The sequence below is a fragment of the Ascaphus truei genome, chromosome 3, assembly GCF_040206685.1.
Source record: "Ascaphus truei isolate aAscTru1 chromosome 3, aAscTru1.hap1, whole genome shotgun sequence".
NCBI lineage: Eukaryota > Metazoa > Chordata > Amphibia > Anura > Ascaphidae > Ascaphus > Ascaphus truei.
Genome location: NC_134485.1, coordinates 439532012 through 439555351, shown reverse-complemented (window position 1 = coordinate 439555351; position 23340 = coordinate 439532012). Strand labels below are relative to the sequence as shown.

The 23340-nt window shown below is 64.3% G+C and overlaps 1 protein-coding gene across 2 annotated transcripts in view; it reads left to right on the top strand.

Annotated features, from left to right (window-relative positions):
- Positions 1-23340, top strand: part of LOC142490560 (vang-like protein 1) — a 127317-nt gene that overhangs the window by 62494 nt on the left and 41483 nt on the right. For both annotated transcript variants that reach the window (XM_075592978.1, XM_075592980.1), the window contains one exon: positions 22900-23125. In XM_075592978.1, the coding sequence (XP_075449093.1) occupies positions 22900-23125 (226 nt within the window). The remainder of the gene's footprint in view (positions 1-22899; positions 23126-23340) is intronic.

The window sequence follows — 23340 nt, the reverse complement described above, 5'->3', positions numbered from 1 at the left end:
AAAGCATTTCGTTAGCCACAGAACAGTATCATCTATTTATTTTTTGAATATTGAAGCTCGGCTAACACGGTACTGATACCTCTACATATATATATACTATATAATATAGGATATTATTATATATTATGTTATATTATATATATTTTTACAACCCAAAACGGCTCATCCAACGCTCTTCCGACGCTTTGCAAGGTTGTTTATTTGTATATAATATAATATTATAGAAGCAGAGATCCCAAGTGAGGAGTCGCGCTTGCGTTTTCAAGGGGAGAAATTGCCAGGACAATGTGCCGATATATTCATGATTCCATTTTTAGGGGAACCGACAACTCTGGAACCCGACTACCTACTGCTGCGGCCAAGTTTATTCGAGCATTTGCCCGTTCTTGGCCGCAGCAGTAGCCTGGCGCGCGCCCGAGAGTGACGGGTGCGCACCGAAGCAGCGGAAGAGCGCCCTCCGATCGGGGCGCTCTCCCTACCGCTGCCGGGTCCGCCGGGTCCCCCGGAACCCCCTGCCGCCGTCCCGCGATCGCGGGACACCAGGGCTCCCTCGGGGAGCCCCTGGACGCGCGTGCAGGGGGCGCACGCTCCCGAAGATGCGTCCCCCAGCAATTCCTGCTCGCTGGCACTCCCGGAAACTCATCCCCCAGCAATCCCTGCTCGCTGGCACGCCCGAAAACTCATCACCCAGCAATCACCGCTCGCTGGCACGCCCGGAAACTCATCCCCCAGCAATCCCTGCTCGCTGGCACGCCCGAAAACTCATCCCCCAGCAATCACCGCTCGCTGGCACGCCCGGAAACTCACCCCCCAGCAATCACCGCTCGCTGGCACGCCTGGAAACCCATCCCCCAGCAATCCTTGCTCGCTGGCACACCCGGAAACTCCTCCCCCAGCAATCCTCACTCATGGCACGCCCGGAAACTCATCCCCCAGCAATCCCTGCTCGCTGGCACACCCGGAAACCCGCCCCCCAGCAATCCCTGCTCGCTGGCACGCCCGAAAACTCATCCCCCAGCAATCACCGCTCGCTGGCACGCCCGGAAACTCACCCCCCAGCAATCACCGCTCGCTGGCACACCCGGAAACTCATCCCCCAGCAATCCCTGCTCGCTGGCACGCCCGGAAACTCATCCCCCAGCAATCCCTGCTCGCTGGCACGCCCGGAAACCCATCCCCCAGCAATCCTTGCTCGCTGGCACGCCCGGAAACTCCTCCCCCAGCAATCCCCGCTCGCTGGCACGCCCGGAAACTCACACCCCAGCAATCCCTGCTAGCTGGCACACCCGGATACTCACCCCCCCAGCAATCCCCGCTCACTGGCATGCCCGGAAACTCATCCCCCAGCAATCCCTGCTCGCTGGCACGCCCAGAAACTCATCCCCCAGCAATCCCTGCTCGCTGGCACGCCCAGAAACTCATCCCCCAGCAATCCCCGCTCTCTGGCACGCCCGAAAACTCATCCCCCAGCAATCCCTGCTCGCTGGCACGCCCGGAAACTCATCCCCCAGCAATCCCTGCTCGCTGGCACGCCCGGAAACTCATCCCCTAGTAATCCCTGCTCGCTGGCACGCCCGGAAACTCATCCCCCAGCAATCCCCACTCGCTGGCACGCCCGGAAACTCATCCCCCAGCAATCCCTGCTCGCTGGCACGCCCGGAAACTCATCCCCCAGCAATCCCTGCTCGCTGGCACGCCCAGAAACTCATCCCCCAGCAATCCCTGCTCGCTGGCACGTCCGGAAACTCATCCCCCAGCAATCCCTGCTCGCTGGCACGCCCAGAAACTCATCCCCCAGCAATCCCTGCTCGCTGGCACTCCCGGAAACTCATCCCCCAGCAATCCCTGCTTGCTTGCACGCCCGGAAACTCATCCCCCAGCAATCCCGCTCACTGGCACGCCCGGAAACTCATCCCCCAGAAATCCCCGCTCTCTGGCACACCCGGAAACTCATCCCCCAGCAATCCCTGCTTGCTGGCACGCCCGGAAACTCATCCCCCAGCAATCCCCGCTCGCTGGCATGCCCGGAAACTTATCCCCCAGCAATCCCTGCTCGCTGGCACGCCTGGAAACTCATCCTCCAGCAATCCCCGCTCACTGGCATGCCCGGAAATTCGTCCCCCAGCAATCCCCGCTCGCTGGCACGCCCGGAAACTCATCCCCCAGCAATCCCCGCTCGCTGACACGCCCGGAAACTCATCCCCCAGCAATACCCGCTCGCTGGCACGCCCGGAAACTCATCCCCCAGCACAATCCCTGCTCGCTGGCACTCCCGGAAACTCATCCCCCAGCAATCCCTGCTTGCTGGTACGCCCGGAAACTCATCCCCCAGCAATCCCTGCTCGCTGGCACGCCCGGAAACTCATACCCCAGCAATCCCCGCTCGCTGGCACACCCGGAAACTCACCCCGCAGCAATCCCCGGTCACTGGCATGCCCGGAAACCCATCCCCCAGCAATCCCTGCTCGTTGGCACGCCCGGAAACCCATCCCCCAGCAATCCCTGCTCGCTGGCACGCCCGGAAACCCGTCCCCCAGCAATCCCTGCTCGCTGGCACGCCCGGAAACCCATCCCCCAGCAATCCCTGCTCACTGGCACGTCCGGAAACTCATCCCCCAGCAATTCCTGCTCGCTGGCACTCCCGGAAACTCATCCCCCAGCAATCCCTGCTCGCTGGCACGCCCGAAAACTCATCCCCCAGCAATCACCGCTCGCTGGCACGCCCGGAAACTCACCCCCCAGCAATCACCGCTCGCTGGCACGCCTGGAAACCCATCCCCCAGCAATCCTTGCTCGCTGGCACACCCGGAAACTCCTCCCCCAGCAATCCCTGCTCGCTGGCACACCCGGAAACCCGTCCCCCAGCAATCCCTGCTCGCTGGCACGCCCGAAAACTCATCCCCCAGCAATCACCGCTCGCTGGCACGCCCGGAAACTCACCCCCCAGCAATCACCGCTCGCTGGCACACCCGGAAACTCATCCCCCAGCAATCCCTGCTCGCTGGCACGCCCGGAAACTCATCCCCCAGCAATCCCTGCTCGCTGGCACGCCCGGAAACCCATCCCCCAGCAATCCTTGCTCGCTGGCACGCCCGGAAACTCCTCCCCCAGCAATCCCCGCTCGCTGGCACGCCCGGAAACTCACACCCCAGCAATCCCTGCTAGCTGGCACACCCGGAAACTCACCCCCCCAGCAATCCCCGCTCACTGGCATGCCCGGAAACTCATCCCCCAGCAATCCCTGCTCGCTGGCACGCCCAGAAACTCATCCCCCAGCAATCCCTGCTCGCTGGCACGCCCAGAAACTCATCCCCCAGCAATCCCCGCTCTCTGGCACGCCCGAAAACTCATCCCCCAGCAATCCCTGCTCGCTGGCACGCCCGGAAACTCATCCCCCAGCAATCCCTGCTCGCTGGCACGCCCGGAAACTCATCCCCTAGTAATCCCTGCTCGCTGGCACGCCCGGAAACTCATCCCCCAGCAATCCCCACTCGCTGGCACGCCCGGAAACTCATCCCCCAGCAATCCCTGCTCGCTGGCACGCCCGGAAACTCATCCCCCAGCAATCCCTGCTCGCTGGCACGCCCAGAAACTCATCCCCCAGCAATCCCTGCTCGCTGGCACGTCCGGAAACTCATCCCCCAGCAATCCCTGCTCGCTGGCACGCCCAGAAACTCATCCCCCAGCAATCCCTGCTCGCTGGCACTCCCGGAAACTCATCCCCCAGCAATCCCGACTCGCTGGCACGCCCGGAAACTCATCCCCCAGCAATCCCTGCTCGCTGGCACGCCCGGAAACTCATCCCCCAGCAATCCCTGCTCGCTGGCACGCCCGGAAACTCATCCCCCAGCAATCCCTGCTCGCTGGCACGCCCAGAAACTCATCCCCCAGCAATCCCTGCTCGCTGGCACGTCCGGAAACTCATCCCCCAGCAATCCCTGCTCGCTGGCACGCCCAGAAACTCATCCCCCAGCAATCCCTGCTTGCTTGCACGCCCGGAAACTCATCCCCCAGCAATCCCGCTCACTGGCACGCCCGGAAACTCATCCCCCAGAAATCCCCGCTCTCTGGCACACCCGGAAACTCATCCCCCAGCAATCCCTGCTTGCTGGCACGCCCGGAAACTCATCCCCCAGCAATCCCCGCTCGCTGGCATGCCCGGAAACTTATCCCCCAGCAATCCCTGCTCGCTGGCACGCCTGGAAACTCATCCTCCAGCAATCCCCGCTCACTGGCATGCCCGGAAATTCGTCCCCCAGCAATCCCCGCTCGCTGGCACGCCCGGAAACTCATCCCCCAGCAATCCCCGCTCGCTGACACGCCCGGAAACTCATCCCCCAGCAATACCCGCTCGCTGGCACGCCCGGAAACTCATCCCCCAGCACAATCCCTGCTCGCTGGCACTCCCGGAAACTCATCCCCCAGCAATCCCTGCTTGCTGGTACGCCCGGAAACTCATCCCCCAGCAATCCCTGCTCGCTGGCACGCCCGGAAACTCATACCCCAGCAATCCCCGCTCGCTGGCACACCCGGAAACTCACCCCGCAGCAATCCCCGGTCACTGGCATGCCCGGAAACCCATCCCCCAGCAATCCCTGCTCGTTGGCACGCCCGGAAACCCATCCCCCAGCAATCCCTGCTCGCTGGCACGCCCGGAAACCCGTCCCCCAGCAATCCCTGCTCGCTGGCACGCCCGGAAACCCATCCCCCAGCAATCCCTGCTCACTGGCACGTCCGGAAACTCATCCCCCAGCAATTCCTGCTCGCTGGCACTCCCGGAAACTCATCCCCCAGCAATCCCTGCTCGCTGGCACGCCCGAAAACTCATCCCCCAGCAATCACCGCTCGCTGGCACGCCCGGAAACTCACCCCCCAGCAATCACCGCTCGCTGGCACGCCTGGAAACCCATCCCCCAGCAATCCTTGCTCGCTGGCACACCCGGAAACTCCTCCCCCAGCAATCCCTGCTCGCTGGCACACCCGGAAACCCGTCCCCCAGCAATCCCTGCTCGCTGGCACGCCCGAAAACTCATCCCCCAGCAATCACCGCTCGCTGGCACGCCCGGAAACTCACCCCCCAGCAATCACCGCTCGCTGGCACACCCGGAAACTCATCCCCCAGCAATCCCTGCTCGCTGGCACGCCCGGAAACTCATCCCCCAGCAATCCCTGCTCGCTGGCACGCCCGGAAACCCATCCCCCAGCAATCCTTGCTCGCTGGCACGCCCGGAAACTCCTCCCCCAGCAATCCCCGCTCGCTGGCACGCCCGGAAACTCACACCCCAGCAATCCCTGCTAGCTGGCACGCCCGGAAACTCACCCCCCCAGCAATCCCCGCTCACTGGCATGCCCGGAAACTCATCCCCCAGCAATCCCTGCTCGCTGGCACGCCCAGAAACTCATCCCCCGGCAATCCCTGCTCGCTGGCACGCCCAGAAACTCATCCCCCAGCAATCCCCGCTCTCTGGCACGCCCGAAAACTCATCCCCCAGCAATCCCTGCTCGCTGGCACGCCCGGAAACTCATCCCCCAGCAATCCCTGCTCGCTGGCACGCCCGGAAACTCATCCCCTAGTAATCCCTGCTCGCTGGCACGCCCGGAAACTCATCCCCCAGCAATCCCCACTCGCTGGCACGCCCGGAAACTCATCCCCCAGCAATCCCTGCTCGCTGGCACGCCCGGAAACTCATCCCCCAGCAATCCCTGCTCGCTGGCACGCCCGGAAACTCATCCCCCAGCAATCCCCGCTCTCTGGCACGCCCGGAAACTCATCCCCCAGCACAATCCCTGCTCGCTGGCACTCCCGGAAACTCATCCCCCAGCAATCCCTGCTTGCTGGTACGCCCGGAAACTCATCCCCCAGCAATCCCTGCTCGCTGGCACGCCCGGAAACTCATACCCCAGCAATCCCCGCTCGCTGGCACACCCGGAAACTCACCCCGCAGCAATCCCCGGTCACTGGCATGCCCGGAAACCCATCCCCCAGCAATCCCTGCTCGCTGGCATGCCCGGAAACCCATGCCCCAGCAATCCCTGCTCGCTGGCACGCCCGGAAACCCGTCCCCCAGCAATCCCTGCTCGCTGGCACGCCCGGAAACCCATCCCCCAGCAATCCCTGCTCACTGGCACGTCCGGAAACTCATCCCCCAGCAATCCCCACTCGCTGGCACGCCCGGAAACTCACCCCCCAGCAATCACCGCTCGCTGGCACGCCCGGAAACTCACCCCCCAGCAATCCCTGCTCGCTGGCACGCCCGAAAACTCATCCCCCAGCAATCACCGCTCGCTGGCACGCCCGGAAACTCATCCCCCAGCAATCCCTGCTCGCTGGCACGCCCGAAAACTCATCCCCCAGCAATCACCGCTCGCTGGCACGCCCGAAAACTCATCCCCCAGCAATCCCTGCTCGCTGGCACGCCCGGAAACTCATCCCCCAGCAATCCCTGCTCGCTGGCACGCCCGAAAACTCATCCCCCAGCAATCACCGCTCGCTGGCACGCCCGAAAACTCATCCCCCAGCAATCCCTGCTCGCTGGCACGCCCGAAAACTCATCCCCCAGCAATCACCGCTCGCTGGCACGCCCGAAAACTCATCCCCCAGCAATCACCGCTCGCTGGCACGCCCGGAAACTCATCCCCCAGCAATCCCTGCTCGCTGGCACGCCCGAAAACTCATCCCCCAGCAATCACCGCTCGCTGGCACGCCCGAAAACTCATCCCCCAGCAATCATCGTTCGCTGGCACGCCCGGAAACTCATCCCCCAGCAATCCCTGCTCGCTGGCACGCCCGGAAACTCCTCCCCCAGCACAATCCCTGCTCGCTGGCACGCCCGGAATCTCATCCCCCAGCAATCCCTGCTCGCTGGCACGCCCGGAAACTCACCCCCCAGCAATCCCTGCTCGCTGGCACGCCCGGAAACCCATCCCCCAGCAATCCTTGCTCGCTGGCACGCCCGGAAACTCCTCCCCCAGCAATCCCTGCTCGCTGGCACACCCGGAAACCCGTCCCCCAGCAATCCCTGATCGCTGGCACGTCCGGAAACTCATCCCCCAGCAATTCCTGCTCGCTGGCACTCCCGGAAACTCATCCCCCAGCAATCCCTGCTCGCTGGCATGCCCGAAAACTCATCCCCCAGCAATCACCGCTCGCTGGCACGCCCGGAAACTCACCCCCCAGCAATCACCGCTCGCTGGCACACCCGGAAACTCATCCACCAGCAATCCCTGCTCGCTGGCACGCCCGGAAAACTCATCCCCCAGCAATCCCTGCTCGCTGGCACGCCCGGAAACCCATCCCCCAGCAATCCTTGCTCGCTGGCACGCCCGGAAACTCACACCCCAGCAATCCCTGCTAGCTGGCATGCCCGGAAACTCACCCCCCAGCAATCCCCGCTCACTGGCATGCCCGGAAACCCATCCCCCAGCAATCCCTGCTCGCTGGCACGCCCAGAAACTCATCCCCCGGCAATCCCTGCTCGCTGGCACGCCCAGAAACTCATCCCCCAGCAATCCCCGCTCTCTGGCACGCCCGAAAACTCATCCCCCAGCAATCCCTGCTCGCTGGCACGCCCGGAAACTCACCCCCCAGCAATCCCTGCTCGCTGGCACGCCCGGAAACCCATCCCCCAGCAATCCTTGCTCGCTGGCACGCCCGGAAACTCCTCCCCCAGCAATCCCTGCTCGCTGGCACACCCGGAAACCCGTCCCCCAGCAATCCCTGATCGCTGGCACGTCCGGAAACTCATCCCCCAGCAATTCCTGCTCGCTGGCACTCCCGGAAACTCATCCCCCAGCAATCCCTGCTCGCTGGCATGCCCGAAAACTCATCCCCCAGCAATCACCACTCGCTGGCACGCCCGGAAACTCACCCCCCAGCAATCACCGCTCGCTGGCACACCCGGAAACTCATCCACCAGCAATCCCTGCTCGCTGGCACGCCCGGAAAACTCATCCCCCAGCAATCCCTGCTCGCTGGCACGCCCGGAAACCCATCCCCCAGCAATCCTTGCTCGCTGGCACGCCCGGAAACTCACACCCCAGCAATCCCTGCTAGCTGGCACGCCCGGAAACTCACCCCCCAGCAATCCCCGCTCACTGGCATGCCCGGAAACCCATCCCCCAGCAATCCCTGCTCGCTGGCACGCCCAGAAACTCATCCCCCGGCAATCCCTGCTCGCTGGCACGCCCAGAAACTCATCCCCCAGCAATCCCCGCTCTCTGGCACGCCCGGAAACTCATCCCCCAGCACAATCCCTGCTCGCTGGCACGCCCGGAAACTCATCCCCCAGCAATCCACGCTCACTGGCACACCCGGAAACTCATCCCCCAGCAATCCCCGCTCGCTGGCACGCCCGGAAACTCATCCCCCAGTAATCCCTGCTCGCTGGCACGCCCGGAAACTCATCCCCCAGCAATCCCTGCTCGCTGGCACGCCCGGAAACTCATCCCCCAGCAATCCCTGCTCGCTGGCACGCCCAGAAACTCATCCCCCAGCAATCCCTGCTCGCTGGCATGCCCGGAAACTCATCCCCCAGCAATCCCTGCTCGCTGGCACGCCCGGAAACTCATCCCCCAGCAATCCCTGCTCGCTGGCACGCCCAGTAACTCATCCCCCAGCAATCCCTGCTCGCTGGCACGCCCGGAAACTCATCCCCCAGCAATCACCGCTCGCTGGCACGCCCGGAAACTCATCCCCCAGCAATCCCTGCTCGCTGGCACGCCCGGAAACTCACCCCCCAGCAATCCCTGCTCGCTGGCACGCCCGAAAACTCATCCCCCAGCAATCACCGCTCGCTGGCACGCCCGGAAACTCATCCCCCAGCAATCCCTGCTCGCTGGCACGCCCGAAAACTCATCCCCCAGCAATCCCTGCTCGCTGGCACGCCCGGAAACTCATCCCCCAGCAATCACCGCTCGCTGGCACGCCCGGAAACTCACCCCCCAGCAATCACCGCTCGCTGGCACGCCTGGAAACCCATCCCCCAGCAATCCTTGCTCGCTGGCACGCCCGGAAACTCCTCCCCCAGCAATCCCTGCTCGCTGGCACGCCCGGAAACTCACCCCCCAGCAATCACCGCTCGCTGGCACGCCTGGAAACCCATCCCCCAGCAATCCTTGCTCGCTGGCACGCCCGGAAACTCACCCCCCAGCAATCACCGCTCGCTGGCACGCCTGGAAACCCATCCCCCAGCAATCACCGCTCGCTGGCACGCCCGGAAACTCACCCCCCAGCAATCACCGCTCGCTGGCACGCCTGGAAACCCATCCCCCAGCAATCCTTGCTCGCTGGCACGCCCGGAAACTCCTCCCCCAGCAATCCCTGCTCGCTGGCACACCCGGAAACCCGTCCCCCAGCAATCCCTGATCGCTGGCATGCCCGGAAACCCATCCCCCAGCAATCCCTGCTTGCTGGCACGCCCGGAAACTCATCCCCCAGCAATCCCTGCTCACTGGCACGTCCGGAAACTCATCCCCCAGCAATTCCTGCTCGCTGGCACTCCCGGAAACTCATCCCCCAGCAATCCCTGCTCGCTGGCATGCCCGAAAACTCATCCCCCAGCAATCACCGCTCGCTGGCACGCCTGGAAACTCACCCCCCAGCAATCACCGCTCGCTGGCACACCCGGAAACTCATCCCCCAGCAATCCCTGCTCGCTGGCACGCCCGGAAACTCATCCCCCAGCAATCCCTGCTCGCTGGAACGCCCGGAAACCCATCCCCCAGCAATCCTTGCTCGCTGGCACGCCCGGAAACTCCTCCCCCACCAATCCCCGCTCTCTGGCACGCCCGAAAACTCATCCCCCAGCAATCCCTGCTCGCTGGCACGCCCGGAAACTCATCCCCCAGCAATCCCTGCTCGCTGGCACGCCCGGAAACTCATCCCCCAGCAATCCCCACTCGCTGGCACGCCCGGAAACTCATCCCCCAGCAATCCCCACTCGCTGGCACGCCCGGAAACTCATCCCCCAGCAATCCCTGCTCGCTGGCACGCCCGGAAACTCATCCCCCAGCAATCCCTGCTCGCTGGCACGCCCGGAAACTCATCCCCCAGCAATCCCCGCTCTCTGGCACGCCCGGAAACTCATCCCCCAGCACAATCCCTGCTCGCTGGCACTCCCGGAAACTCATCCCCCAGCAATCCCTGCTTGCTGGTACGCCCGGAAACTCATCCCCCAGCAATCCCTGCTCGCTGGCACGCCCGGAAACTCATACCCCAGCAATCCCCGCTCGCTGGCACACCCGGAAACTCACCCCGCAGCAATCCCCGGTCACTGGCATGCCCGGAAACCCATCCCCCAGCAATCCCTGCTCGCTGGCACGCCCGGAAACCCATCCCCCAGCAATCCCTGCTCGCTGGCACGCCCGGAAACTCATCCCCCAGCAATCCCTGCTCGCTGGCACGCCCAGAAACTCATCCCCCAGCAATCCCTGCTCGCTGGCACGCCCGGAAACTCATCCCCCAGCAATCACTGCTCGCTGGCACGCCCGGAAACTCATCCCCCAGCAATCCCTGCTCGCTGGCACGCCCGGAAACTCACCCCCCAGCAATCCCTGCTCGCTGGCACGCCCGAAAACTCATCCCCCAGCAATCACCGCTCGCTGGCACGCCCGGAAACTCATCCCCCAGCAATCCCTGCTCGCTGGCACGCCCGAAAACTCATCCCCCAGCAATCACCGCTCGCTGGCACGCCCAAAAACTCATCCCCCAGCAATCCCTGCTCGCTGGCACGCCCGGAAACTCCTCCCCCAGCAATCCCTGCTCGCTGGCACGCCCGAAAACTCATCCCCCAGCAATCACCGCTCGCTGGCATAGCTGGAAACCCATCCCCCAGCAATCCTTGCTCGCTGGCACGCCCGGAAACTCCTCCCCCAGCAATCCCTGCTCGCTGGCACACCCGGAAACCCGTCCCCCAGCAATCCCTGATCGCTGGCACGCCCGGAAACCCATCCCCCAGCAATCCCTGCTCGCTGGCACGCCCGGAAACTCATCCCCCAGCAATCACCGCTCGCTGGCACGCCCGGAAACTCATCCCCCAGCAATCCCTGCTCGCTGGCACGCCCAGAAACTCATCCCCCAGCAATCCCTGCTCGCTGGCACGCCCGGAAACTCATCCCCCAGCAATCACCGCTCGCTGGCACGCCCGGAAACTCATCCCCCAGCAATCCCTGCTCGCTGGCACACCCGGAAACTCACCCCCCAGCAATCCCTGCTCGCTGGCACGCCCGAAAACTCATCCCCCAGCAATCACCGCTCGCTGGCACGCCCGGAAACTCATCCCCCAGCAATCCCTGCTCGCTGGCACGCCCGAAAACTCATCCCCCAGCAATCACCGCTCGCTGGCATGCCCGAAAACTCATCCCCCAGCAATCACCGCTCGCTGGCACGCCCGGAAACTCATCCCCCAGCAATCACCGCTCGCTGGCACGCCTGGAAACCCATCCCCCAGCAATCCTTGCTCGCTGGCACGCCCGGAAACTCCTCCCCCAGCAATCCCTGCTCGCTGGCACACCCGGAAACCCGTCCCCCAGCAATCCCTGATCGCTGGCACGCCCGGAAACCCATCCCCCAGCAATCCCTGCTCGCTGGCACGCCCGGAAACTCATCCCCCAGCAATCACCGCTCGCTGGCACGCCCGGAAACTCATCCCCCAGCAATCCCTGCTCGCTGGCACGCCCGAAAACTCATCCCCCAGCAATCCCTGCTCGCTGGCACGCCTAGAAACTCCTCCCCCACCAATCCCCGCTCTCTGGCACGCCCGAAAACTCATCCCCCAGCAATCCCTGCTCGCTGGCACGCCCGAAAACTCATCCCCCAGCAATACCCGCTCGCTGGCACGCCCGGAAACTCATCCCCCAGCAATCCCTGCTCGCTGGCACGCCCGGAAACTCATCCCCTAGTAATCCCTGCTCGCTGGCACGCCCGGAAACTCATCCCCCAGCAATCCCCACTCGCTGGCACGCCCGGAAACTCATCCCCCAGCAATCCCCACTCGCTCGCACGCCCGGAAACTCATCCCCCAGCAATCCCTGCTCGCTGGCACGCCCGGAAACTCATCCCCCAGCAATCCCTGCTCGCTGGCACGCCCGGAAACTCATCCCCCAGCAATCCCCGCTCTCTGGCACGCCCGGAAACTCATCCCCCAGCACAATCCCTGCTCGCTGGCACGCCCGGAAACCCATCCCCCAGCAATCCCTGCTTGCTGGTACGCCCGGAAACTCATCCCCCAGCAATCCCTGCTCGCTGGCACGCCCGGAAACTCATACCCCAGCAATCCCCGCTCGCTGGCACACCCGGAAACTCACCCCGCAGCAATCCCCGGTAACTGGCATGCCCGGAAACCCATCCCCCAGCAATCCCTGCTCGCTGGCACGCCCGGAAACCCATCCCCCAGCAATCCCTGCTCGCTGGCACGCCCGGAAACCCGTCCCCCAGCAATCCCTGCTCGCTGGCACGCCCGGAAACCCATCCCCCAGCACAATCCCTGCTCGCTGGCACGCCCGGAAACTCATCCCCCAGCAATCCACGCTCACTGGCACACCCGGAAACTCATCCCCCAGCAATCCCCGCTCGCTGGCACGCCCGGAAACTCATCCCCCAGTAATCCCTGCTCGCTGGCACACCCGGAAACTCATCCCCCAGCAATCCCTGCTCGCTGGCACGCCCGGAAACTCATCCCCCAGCAATCCCTGCTCGCTGGCATGCCCGGAAACTCATCCCCCAGCAATCCCTGCTCGCTGGCACGCCCGGAAACTCATCCCCCAGCAATCCCTGCTCGCTGGCACGCCCAGAAACTCATCCCCCAGCAATCCCTGCTCGCTGGCACGCCCGGAAACTCATCCCCCAGCAATCACCGCTCGCTGGCACGCCCAGAAACTCATCCCCCAGCAATCCCTGCTCGCTGGCACGCCCGGAAACTCACCCCCCAGCAATCCCTGCTCGCTGGCACGCCCGAAAACTCATCCCCCAGCAATCACCGCTCGCTGGCACGCCCGGAAACTCATCCCCCAGCAATCCCTGCTCGCTGGCACGCCCGGAAACTCATCCCCCAGCAATCACCGCTCGCTGGCACGCCCGAAAACTCATCCCCCAGCAATCCCTGCTCGCTGGCACGCCCGAAAACTCATCCCCCAGCAATCACCGCTCGCTGGCACGCCCGGAAACTCACCCCCCAGCAATCACCGCTCGCTGGCACGCCTGGAAACCCATCCCCCAGCAATCCTTGCTCGCTGGCACGCCCGGAAACTCCTCCCCCAGCAATCCCTGCTCGCTGGCACACCCGGAAACCCGTCCCCCAGCAATCCCTGATCGCTGGCACGCCCGGAAACCCGTCCCCCAGCAATCCCTGCTCGCTGGCACGCCCGGAAACCCATCCCCCAGCAATCCCTGCTCGCTGGCACGTCCGGAAACTCATCCCCCAGCAATCACCGCTCGCTGGCACTCCCGGAAACTCATCCCCCAGCAATCCCTGCTCGCTGGCATGCCCGAAAACTCATCCCCCAGCAATCACCGCTCGCTGGCACGCCCGGAAACTCACCCCCCAGCAATCACCGCTCGCTGGCACACCCGGAAACTCATCCCCCAGCAATCCCTGCTCGCTGGCACGCCCGGAAACTCATCCCCTAGTAATCCCTGCTCGCTGGCACGCCCGGAAACTCATCCCCCAGCAATCCCCGCTCTCTGGCACGCCCGGAAACTCATCCCCCAGCACAATCCCTGCTCGCTGGCACTCCCGGAAACTCATCCCCCAGCAATCCCTGCTTGCTGGTACGCCCGGAAACTCATCCCCCAGCAATTCCCGCTCGCTGGCACACCCGGAAACTCACCCCGCAGCAATCCCCGGTCACTGGCATGCCCGGAAACCCATCCCCCAGCAATCCCTGCTCGCTGGCACGCCCGGAAACCCATCCCCCAGCAATCCCTGCTCGCTGGCACGCCCGGAAACACGTCCCCCAGCAATCCCTGCTCGCTGGCACGCCCGGAAACCCATCCCCCAGCAATCCCTGCTCACTGGCACGTCCGGAAACTCATCCCCCAGCAATTCCTGCTCGCTGGCACGCCCGGAAACTCATCCCCCGGCAATCCCCACTCGCTGGCACGCCCGGAAACTAACCCCCCAGCAATCACCGCTCGCTGGCACGCCCGGAAACTCACCCCCCAGCAATCCCTGCTCGCTGGCACGCCCGAAAACTCATCCCCCAGCAATCACCGCTCGCTGGCACGCCCGGAAACTCATCCCCCAGCAATCCCTGCTCGCTGGCACGCCCGAAAACTCATCCCCCAGCAATCACCGCTCGCTGGCACGCCCGGAAACTCATCCCCCAGCAATCCCTGCTCGCTGGCACGCCCGAAAACTCATCCCCCAGCAATCACCGCTCGCTGGCACGCCCGAAAACTCATCCCCCAGCAATCCCTGCTCGCTGGCACGCCCGGAAACTCCTCCCCCAGCAATCCCTGCTCGCTGGCACGCCCGAAAACTCATCCCCCAGCAATCACCGCTCGCTGGCACGCCTGGAAACCCATCCCCCAGCAATCCTTGCTCGCTGGCACGCCCGGAAACTCCTCCCCCAGCAATCCCTGCTCGCTGGCACACCCGGAAACCCGTCCCCCAGCAATCCCTGATCGCTGGCACGCCCGGAAACCCATCCCCCAGCAATCCCTGCTCGCTGGCACGCCCGGAAACTCATCCCCCAGCAATCACCGCTCGCTGGCACGCCCGGAAACTCATCCCCCAGCAATCCCTGCTCGCTGGCACGCCCAGAAACTCATCCCCCAGCAATCCCTGCTCGCTGGCACGCCCGGAAACTCATCCCCCAGCAATCACCGCTCGCTGGCACGCCCGGAAACTCATCCCCCAGCAATCCCTGCTCGCTGGCACACCCGGAAACTCACCCCCCAGCAATCCCTGCTCGCTGGCACGCCCGAAAACTCATCCCCCAGCAATCACCGCTCGCTGGCACGCCCGGAAACTCATCCCCCAGCAATCCCTGCTCGCTGGCACGCCCGAAAACTCATCCCCCAGCAATCACCGCTCGCTGGCACGCCCGAAAACTCATCCCCCAGCAATCACCGCTCGCTGGCACGCCCGGAAACTCATCCCCCAGCAATCACCGCTCGCTGGCACGCCTGGAAACCCATCCCCCAGCAATCCTTGCTCGCTGGCACGCCCGGAAACTCCTCCCCCAGCAATCCCTGCTCGCTGGCACACCCGGAAACCCGTCCCCCAGCAATCCCTGATCGCTGGCACGCCCGGAAACCCATCCCCCAGCAATCCCTGCTCGCTGGCACGCCCGGAAACTCATCCCCCAGCAATCACCGCTCGCTGGCACGCCCGGAAACTCATCCCCCAGCAATCCCTGCTCGCTGGCACGCCCGAAAACTCATCCCCCAGCAATCCCTGCTCGCTGGCACGCCTAGAAACTCCTCCCCCACCAATCCCCGCTCTCTGGCACGCCCGAAAACTCATCCCCCAGCAATCCCTGCTCGCTGGCACGCCCGAAAACACATCCCCCAGCAATACCCGCTCGCTGGCACGCCCGGAAACTCATCCCCCAGCAATCCCTGCTCGCTGGCACGCCCGGAAACTCATCCCCTAGTAATCCCTGCTCGCTGGCACGCCCGGAAACTCATCCCCCAGCAATCCCCACTCGCTGGCACGCCCGGAAACTCATCCCCCAGCAATCCCCACTCGCTCGCACGCCCGGAAACTCATCCCCCAGCAATCCCTGCTCGCTGGCACGCCCGGAAACTCATCCCCCAGCAATCCCTGCTCGCTGGCACGCCCGGAAACTCATCCCCCAGCAATCCCCGCTCTCTGGCACGCCCGGAAACTCATCCCCCAGCACAATCCCTGCTCGCTGGCACGCCCGGAAACCCATCCCCCAGCAATCCCTGCTTGCTGGTACGCCCGGAAACTCATCCCCCAGCAATCCCTGCTCGCTGGCACGCCCGGAAACTCATACCCCAGCAATCCCCGCTCGCTGGCACACCCGGAAACTCACCCCGCAGCAATCCCCGGTCACTGGCATGCCCGGAAACCCATCCCCCAGCAATCCCTGCTCGCTGGCACGCCCGGAAACCCATCCCCCAGCAATCCCTGCTCGCTGGCACGCCCGGAAACCCGTCCCCCAGCAATCCCTGCTCGCTGGCACGCCCGGAAACCCATCCCCCAGCACAATCCCTGCTCGCTGGCACGCCCGGAAACTCATCCCCCAGCAATCCCTGCTCACTGGCACGTCCGGAAACTCATCCCCCAGCAATCCCTGCTCACTGGCACGTCCGGAAACTCATCCCCCAGCAATCCCTGCTCGCTGGCACGCCCGGAAACTCATCCCCCAGCAATCCCTGCTCACAGGCACGCCCGGAAACTCATCCCCCAGCAATCCCTGCTCGCTGGCATGCCCGGAAACTCATACACCAGCAATCCCTGCTCGCTGGCACACCCGGAAACCCGTCCCCCAGCAATCCCTGATCGCTGGCACGCCCGGAAACCCATCCCCCAGCAATCCCTGCTCACTGGCACGTCCGGAAACTCATCCCCCAGCAATTCCTGCTCGCTGGCATGCCCGAAAACTCATCCCCCAGCAATCACCGCTCGCTGGCACGCCCGGAAACTCACCCCCCAGCAATCACCGCTCGCTGGCACACCCGGAAACTCATCCACCAGCAATCCCTGCTCGCTGGCACGCCCGGAAAACTCATCCCCCAGCAATCCCTGCTCGCTGGCACGCCCGGAAACCCATCCCCCAGCAATCCTTGCTCGCTGGCACGCCCGGAAACTCCTCCCCCACCAATCCCCGCTCGCTGGCACGCCCGGAAACTCACACCCCAGCAATCCCTGCTAGCTGGCACGCCCGGAAACTCACCCCCCAGCAATCCCCGCTCACTGGCATGCCCGGAAACCCATCCCCCAGCAATCCCTGCTCGCTGGCACGCCCAGAAACTCATCCCCAGGCAATCCCTGCTCGCTGGCACGCCCAGAAACTCATCCCCCAGCAATCCCCGCTCTCTGGCACGCCCGAAAACTCATCCCCCAGCAATCCCTGCTCGCTGGCACGCCCAGAAACTCATCCCCCAGCAATCCCCGCTCTCTGGCACGCCCGGAAACTCATCCCCCAGCACAATCCCTGCTCGCTGGCACGCCCGGAAACTCATCCCCCAGCAATCCCCGCTCACTGGCACACCCGGAAACTCATCCCCCAGCAATCCCCGCTCGCTGGCACGCCCGGAAACTCATCCCCCAGTAATCCCTGCTCGCTGGCACGCCCGGAAACTCATCCCCAGCAATCCCTGCTCGCTGGCACGCCCGGAAACTCATCCCCCAGCAATCCCTGCTCGCTGGCACGCCCGGAAACTCATCCCCCAGCAATCCCTGCTCGCTGGCACGCCCGGAAACTCATCCCCCAGCAATCCCTGCTCGCTGGCACGCCCAGAAACTCATCCCCCAGCAATCCCTGCTCGCTGGCACGCCCGGAAACTCATCCCCCAGCAATCACCGCTCGCTGGCACGCCCGGAAACTCATCCCCCAGCAATCCCTGCTCGCTGGCACGCCTGGAAACTCACCCCCCAGCAATCACCGCTCGCTGGCATGCCCGAAAACTCATCCCCCAGCAATCCCTGCTCGCTGGCACGCCCGAAAACTCATCCCCCAGCAATCACCGCTCGCTGGCACGCCCGGAAACTCACCCCCCAGCAATCACCGCTCGCTGGCACGCCTGGAAACCCATCCCCCAGCAATCCTTGCTCGCTGGCACGCCCGGAAACTCCTCCCCCAGCAATCCCTGCTCGCTGGCACACCCGGAAACCCGTCCCCCAGCAATCCCTGATCGCTGGCACGCCCGGAAACCCATCCCCCAGCAATCCCTGCTCCCTGGCACGTCCGGAAACTCATCCCCCAGCAATTCCTGCTCGCTGGCACGCCCGGAAACTCATCCCCCGGCAATCCCCACTCGCTGGCACTCCCGGAAACTCATCCCCCAGCAATCCCTGCTCGCTGGCACGCCCGGAAACTCACCCCGCAGCAATCACCGCTCGCTGGCACGCCCGAAAACTCATCCCCCAGCAATCACCGCTCGCTGGCACGCCCGGAAACTCACCCCCCAGCAATCACCGCTCGCTGGCACACCCGGAAACTCATCCCCCAGCAATCCCTGCTCGCTGGCACGCCCGGAAACTCATCCCCCAGCAATCCCTGCTCGCTGGCACGCCCGGAAACCCATCCCCCAGCAATCCTTGCTCGCTGGCACGCCCGGAAACTCCTCCCCCACCAATCCCCGCTCGCTGGCACGCCCGGAAACTCACACCCCAGCAATCCCTGCTAGCTGGCACGCCCGGAAACTCACCCCCCAGCAATCCCTGCTCACTGGCATGCCCGGAAACCCATCCCCCAGCAATCCCTGCTCGCTGGCACGCCCAGAAACTCATCCCCCGGCAATCCCTGCTCGCTGGCACGCCCAGAAACTCATCCCCCAGCAATCCCCGCTCTCTGGCACGCCCGAAAACTCATCCCCCAGCAATCCATGCTCGCTGGCACGCCCGGAAACTCATCCCCCAGCAATCCCTGCTCGCTGGCACGCCCGGAAACTCATCCCCTAGTAATCCCTGCTCGCTGGCACGCCCGGAAACTCATCCCCCAGCAATCCCTGCTCGCTGGCACGCCCGGAAACTCATCCCCCAGCAATCCCTGCTCGCTGGCACGCCCAGAAACTCATCCCCCAGCAATCCCCGCTCTCTGGCACGCCCGGAAACTCATCCCCCAGCACAATCCCTGCTTGCTGGCACGCCCGGAAACTCATCCCCCAGCAATCCACGCTCACTGGCACACCCGGAAACTCATCCCCCAGCAATCCCCGCTCGCTGGCAAGCCCGGAAACTCATCCCCCAGTAATCCCCGCTCGCTGGCACGCCCGGAAACTCATCCCCCAGCAATCCCTGCTCGCTGGCACGCCCGGAAACTCATCCCCCAGCAATCCCTGCTCGCTGGCACGCCCGGAATCTCATCCCCCAGCAATCCCTGCTCGCTGGCACGCCCGGAAACTCATCCCCCAGCAATCCCTGCTCGCTGGCACGCCCAGAAACTCATCCCCCAGCAATCCCTGCTCGCTGGCACGCCCGGAAACCCATCCCCCAGCAATCCCTGCTCGCTGGCACGCCCGGAAACCCATCCCCCAGCAATCCCTGCTCGCTGGCACGCCCGGAAAAGAAAAAGCACAACAATTCTCTTTTGTCGCAAATTACAGTTTATGCATTGACAGTTACTGGGCTCAAGAGCTGACACTCTTAAACCCTTATACTCGGATTAGAGGTAACCAAATCAGGGCTTGACCTTTATTAGAAGCCTGGTTACCCCCTCACCGTCACATCCTGGGACCCAGGTCCCTCCTGATATATGCCCTGCAGGGAAACTAACCCCCCAGCAATCACCGCTCGCTGGCACGCCCGGAAACTCACCCCCCAGCAATCCCTGCTCGCTGGCACGCCCGAAAACTCATCCCCCAGCAATCACCGCTCGCTGGCACGCCCGGAAACTCATCCCCCAGCAATCCCTGCTCGCTGGCACGCCCGAAAACTCATCCCCCAGCAATCACCGCTCGCTGGCACGCCCGAAAACTCATCCCCCAGCAATCCCTGCTCGCTGGCACGCCGAAAACTCATCCCCCAGCAATCACCGCTCGCTGGCACGCCCGGAAACTCACCCCCCAGCAATCACCGCTCGCTGGCACGCCTGGAAACCCATCCCCCAGCAATCCTTGCTCGCTGGCACGCCCGGAAACTCCTCCCCCAGCAATCCCTGCTCGCTGGCACGCCCGGAAACCCGTCCCCCAGCAATCCCTGATCGCTGGCACGCCCGGAAACCCATCCCCCAGCAATCCCTGCTCACTGGCACGTCCGGAAACTCATCCCCCAGCAATTCCTGCTCGCTGGCATGCCCGAAAACTCATCCCCCAGCAATCACCGCTCGCTGGCACGCCCGGAAACTCACCCCCCAGCAATCACCGCTCGCTGGCACACCCGGAAACTCATCCACCAGCAATCCCTGCTCGCTGGCACGCCCGGAAAACTCATCCCTCAGCAATCCCTGCTCGCTGGCACGCCCGGAAACCCATCCCCCAGCAATCCTTGCTCGCTGGCACGCCCGGAAACTCCTCCCCCACCAATCCCCGCTCGCTGGCACGCCCGGAAACTCACACCCCAGCAATCCCTGCTAGCTGGCACGCCCGGAAACTCACCCCCCAGCAATCCCCGCTCACTGGCATGCCCGGAAACCCATCCCCCAGCAATCCCTGCTCGCTGGCACGCCCAGAAACTCATCCCCAGGCAATCCCTGCTCGCTGGCACGCCCAGAAACTCATCCCCCAGCAATCCCCGCTCTCTGGCACGCCCGAAAACTCATCCCCCAGCAATCCCTGCTCGCTGGCACGCCCAGAAACTCATCCCCCAGCAATCCCCGCTCTCTGGCACGCCCGGAAACTCATCCCCCAGCACAATCCCTGCTCGCTGGCACGCCCAGAAACTCATCCCCAGGCAATCCCTGCTCGCTGGCACGCCCAGAAACTCATCCCCCAGCAATCCCCGCTCTCTGGCACGCCCGAAAACTCATCCCCCAGCAATCCCTGCTCGCTGGCACGCCCAGAAACTCATCCCCCAGCAATCCCCGCTCTCTGGCATGCCCGGAAACTCATCCCCCAGCACAATCCCTGCTCGCTGGCACGCCCGGAAACTCATCCCCCAGCAATCCCTGCTCGCTGGCACGCCCAGAAACTCATCCCCCAGCAATCCCTGCTCGCTGGCACGCCCGGAAACTCATCCCCCAGCAATCACCGCTCGCTGGCACACCCGGAAACTCATCCCCCAGCAATCCCTGCTCGCTGGCACGCCTGGAAACTCACCCCCCAGCAATCACCGCTCGCTGGCATGCCCGAAAACTCATCCCCCAGCAATCCCTGCTCGCTGGCACGCCCGAAAACTCATCCCCCAGCAATCACCGCTCGCTGGCACGCCCGGAAACTCACCCCCCAGCAATCACCGCTCGCTGGCACGCCTGGAAACCCATCCCCCAGCAATCCTTGCTCGCTGGCACGCCCGGAAACTCCTCCCCCAGCAATCCCTGCTCGCTGGCACACCCGGAAACCCGTCCCCCAGCAATCCCTGATCGCTGGCACGCCCGGAAACCCATCCCCCAGCAATCCCTGCTCCCTGGCACGTCCGGAAACTCATCCCCCAGCAATTCCTGCTCGCTGGCACGCCCGGAAACTCATCCCCCGGCAATCCCCACTCGCTGGCACTCCCGGAAACTCATCCCCCAGCAATCCCTGCTCGCTGGCACGCCCGGAAACTCACCCCGCAGCAATCACCGCTCGCTGGCACGCCCGAAAACTCATCCCCCAGCAATCACCGCTCGCTGGCACGCCCGGAAACTCACCCCCCAGCAATCACCGCTCGCTGGCACACCCGGAAACTCATCCCCCAGCAATCCCTGCTCGCTGGCACGCCCGGAAACTCATCCCCCAGCAATCCCTGCTCGCTGGCACGCCCGGAAACCCATCCCCCAGCAATCCTTGCTCGCTGGCACGCCCGGAAACTCCTCCCCCACCAATCCCCGCTCGCTGGCACGCCCGGAAACTCACACCCCAGCAATCCCTGCTAGCTGGCACGCCCGGAAACTCACCCCCCAGCAATCCCCGCTCACTGGCATGCCCGGAAACCCATCCCCCAGCAATCCCTGCTCGCTGGCACGCCCAGAAACTCATCCCCCGGCAATCCCTGCTCGCTGGCACGCCCAGAAACTCATCCCCCAGCAATCCCCGCTCTCTGGCACGCCCGAAAACTCATCCCCCAGCAATCCCTGCTCGCTGGCACGCCCGGAAACTCATCCCCCAGCAATCCCTGCTCGCTGGCACGCCCGGAAACTCATCCCCTAGTAATCCCTGCTCGCTGGCACGCCCGGAAACTCATCCCCCAGCAATCCCTGCTCGCTGGCACGCCCGGAAACTCATCCCCCAGGAATCCCTGCTCGCTGGCACGCCCAGAAACTCATCCCCCAGCAATCCCCGCTCTCTGGCACGCCCGGAAACTCATCCCCCAGCACAATCCCTGCTCGCTGGCACGCCCGGAAACTCATCCCCCAGCAATCCACGCTCACTGGCACACCCGGAAACTCATCCCCCAGCAATCCCCGCTCGCTGGCACGCCCGGAAACTCATCCCCCAGTAATCCCCGCTCGCTGGCACGCCCGGAAACTCATTCCCCAGCAATCCCTGCTCGCTGGCACGCCCGGAAACTCATCCCCCAGCAATCCCTGCTCGCTGGCACGCCCGGAATCTCATCCCCCAGCAATCCCTGCTCGCTGGCACGCCCGGAAACTCATCCCCCAGCAATCCCTGCTCGCTGGCACGCCCAGAAACTCATCCCCCAGCAATCCCTGCTCGCTGGCACGCCCGGAAACCCATCCCCCAGCAATCCCTGCTCGCTGGCACGCCCGGAAACCCATCCCCCAGCAATCCCTGCTCGCTGGCACGCCCGGAAAAGAAAAAGCACAACAATTCTCTTTTGTCGCAAATTACAGTTTATGCATTGACAGTTACTGGGCTCAAGAGCTGACACTCTTAAACCCTTATACTCGGATTAGAGGTAACCAAATCAGGGCTTGACCTTTATTAGAAGCCTGGTTACCCCCTCACCGTCACATCCTGGGACCCAGGTCCCTCCTGATATATGCCCTGCAGGGTGACTCAGTGTGATGTATGGTGACCCTGTGACCCCTGTCCCTCCCCGCAGGGTGACTCTGTGTGATGTATGGTGACCCTGTGACCCCTGTCCCTCCCCGCAGAGTGACCCTGTGACCTTGCTGTCCCTCCCCGCAGAGCGACCCTGTGACCCCTGTCCCTCTGTCCCCCGGCAGGTTGGTGGTGGCCGTGCACGACGCCTTCTCTCAGCTGCAGGGGTCCGGCGGTCAGCTTCCGGCGCTGCATGTGCAGGATCCGCGTGAGGCCGCGCAGAGCATCTTCCCTCTGATCGCACAGAGTCTGCAGCGCTATCTGCATACAACACGCCAAGCTCCGCACCACAGCATGGAGGCTATCCTACAGCAGCTCACCCTGTGCCTGCGACACGGCATGGCACCGCAGGTAACACGGCACCGCAGGTAACACGGCATGACACCGCAGGTAACACGGCATGACACCGCAGGTAACACGGCACCGCAGGTAACACGGTACTGCAGGTAACACGGCACCTCAGGTAACACGGCACCGCAGGTAACACGGCACCGCAGGTAACACGGCATGACACCGCAGGTAACACGGCACCGCAGGTAACACGGCACCGCAGGTAACACGACACC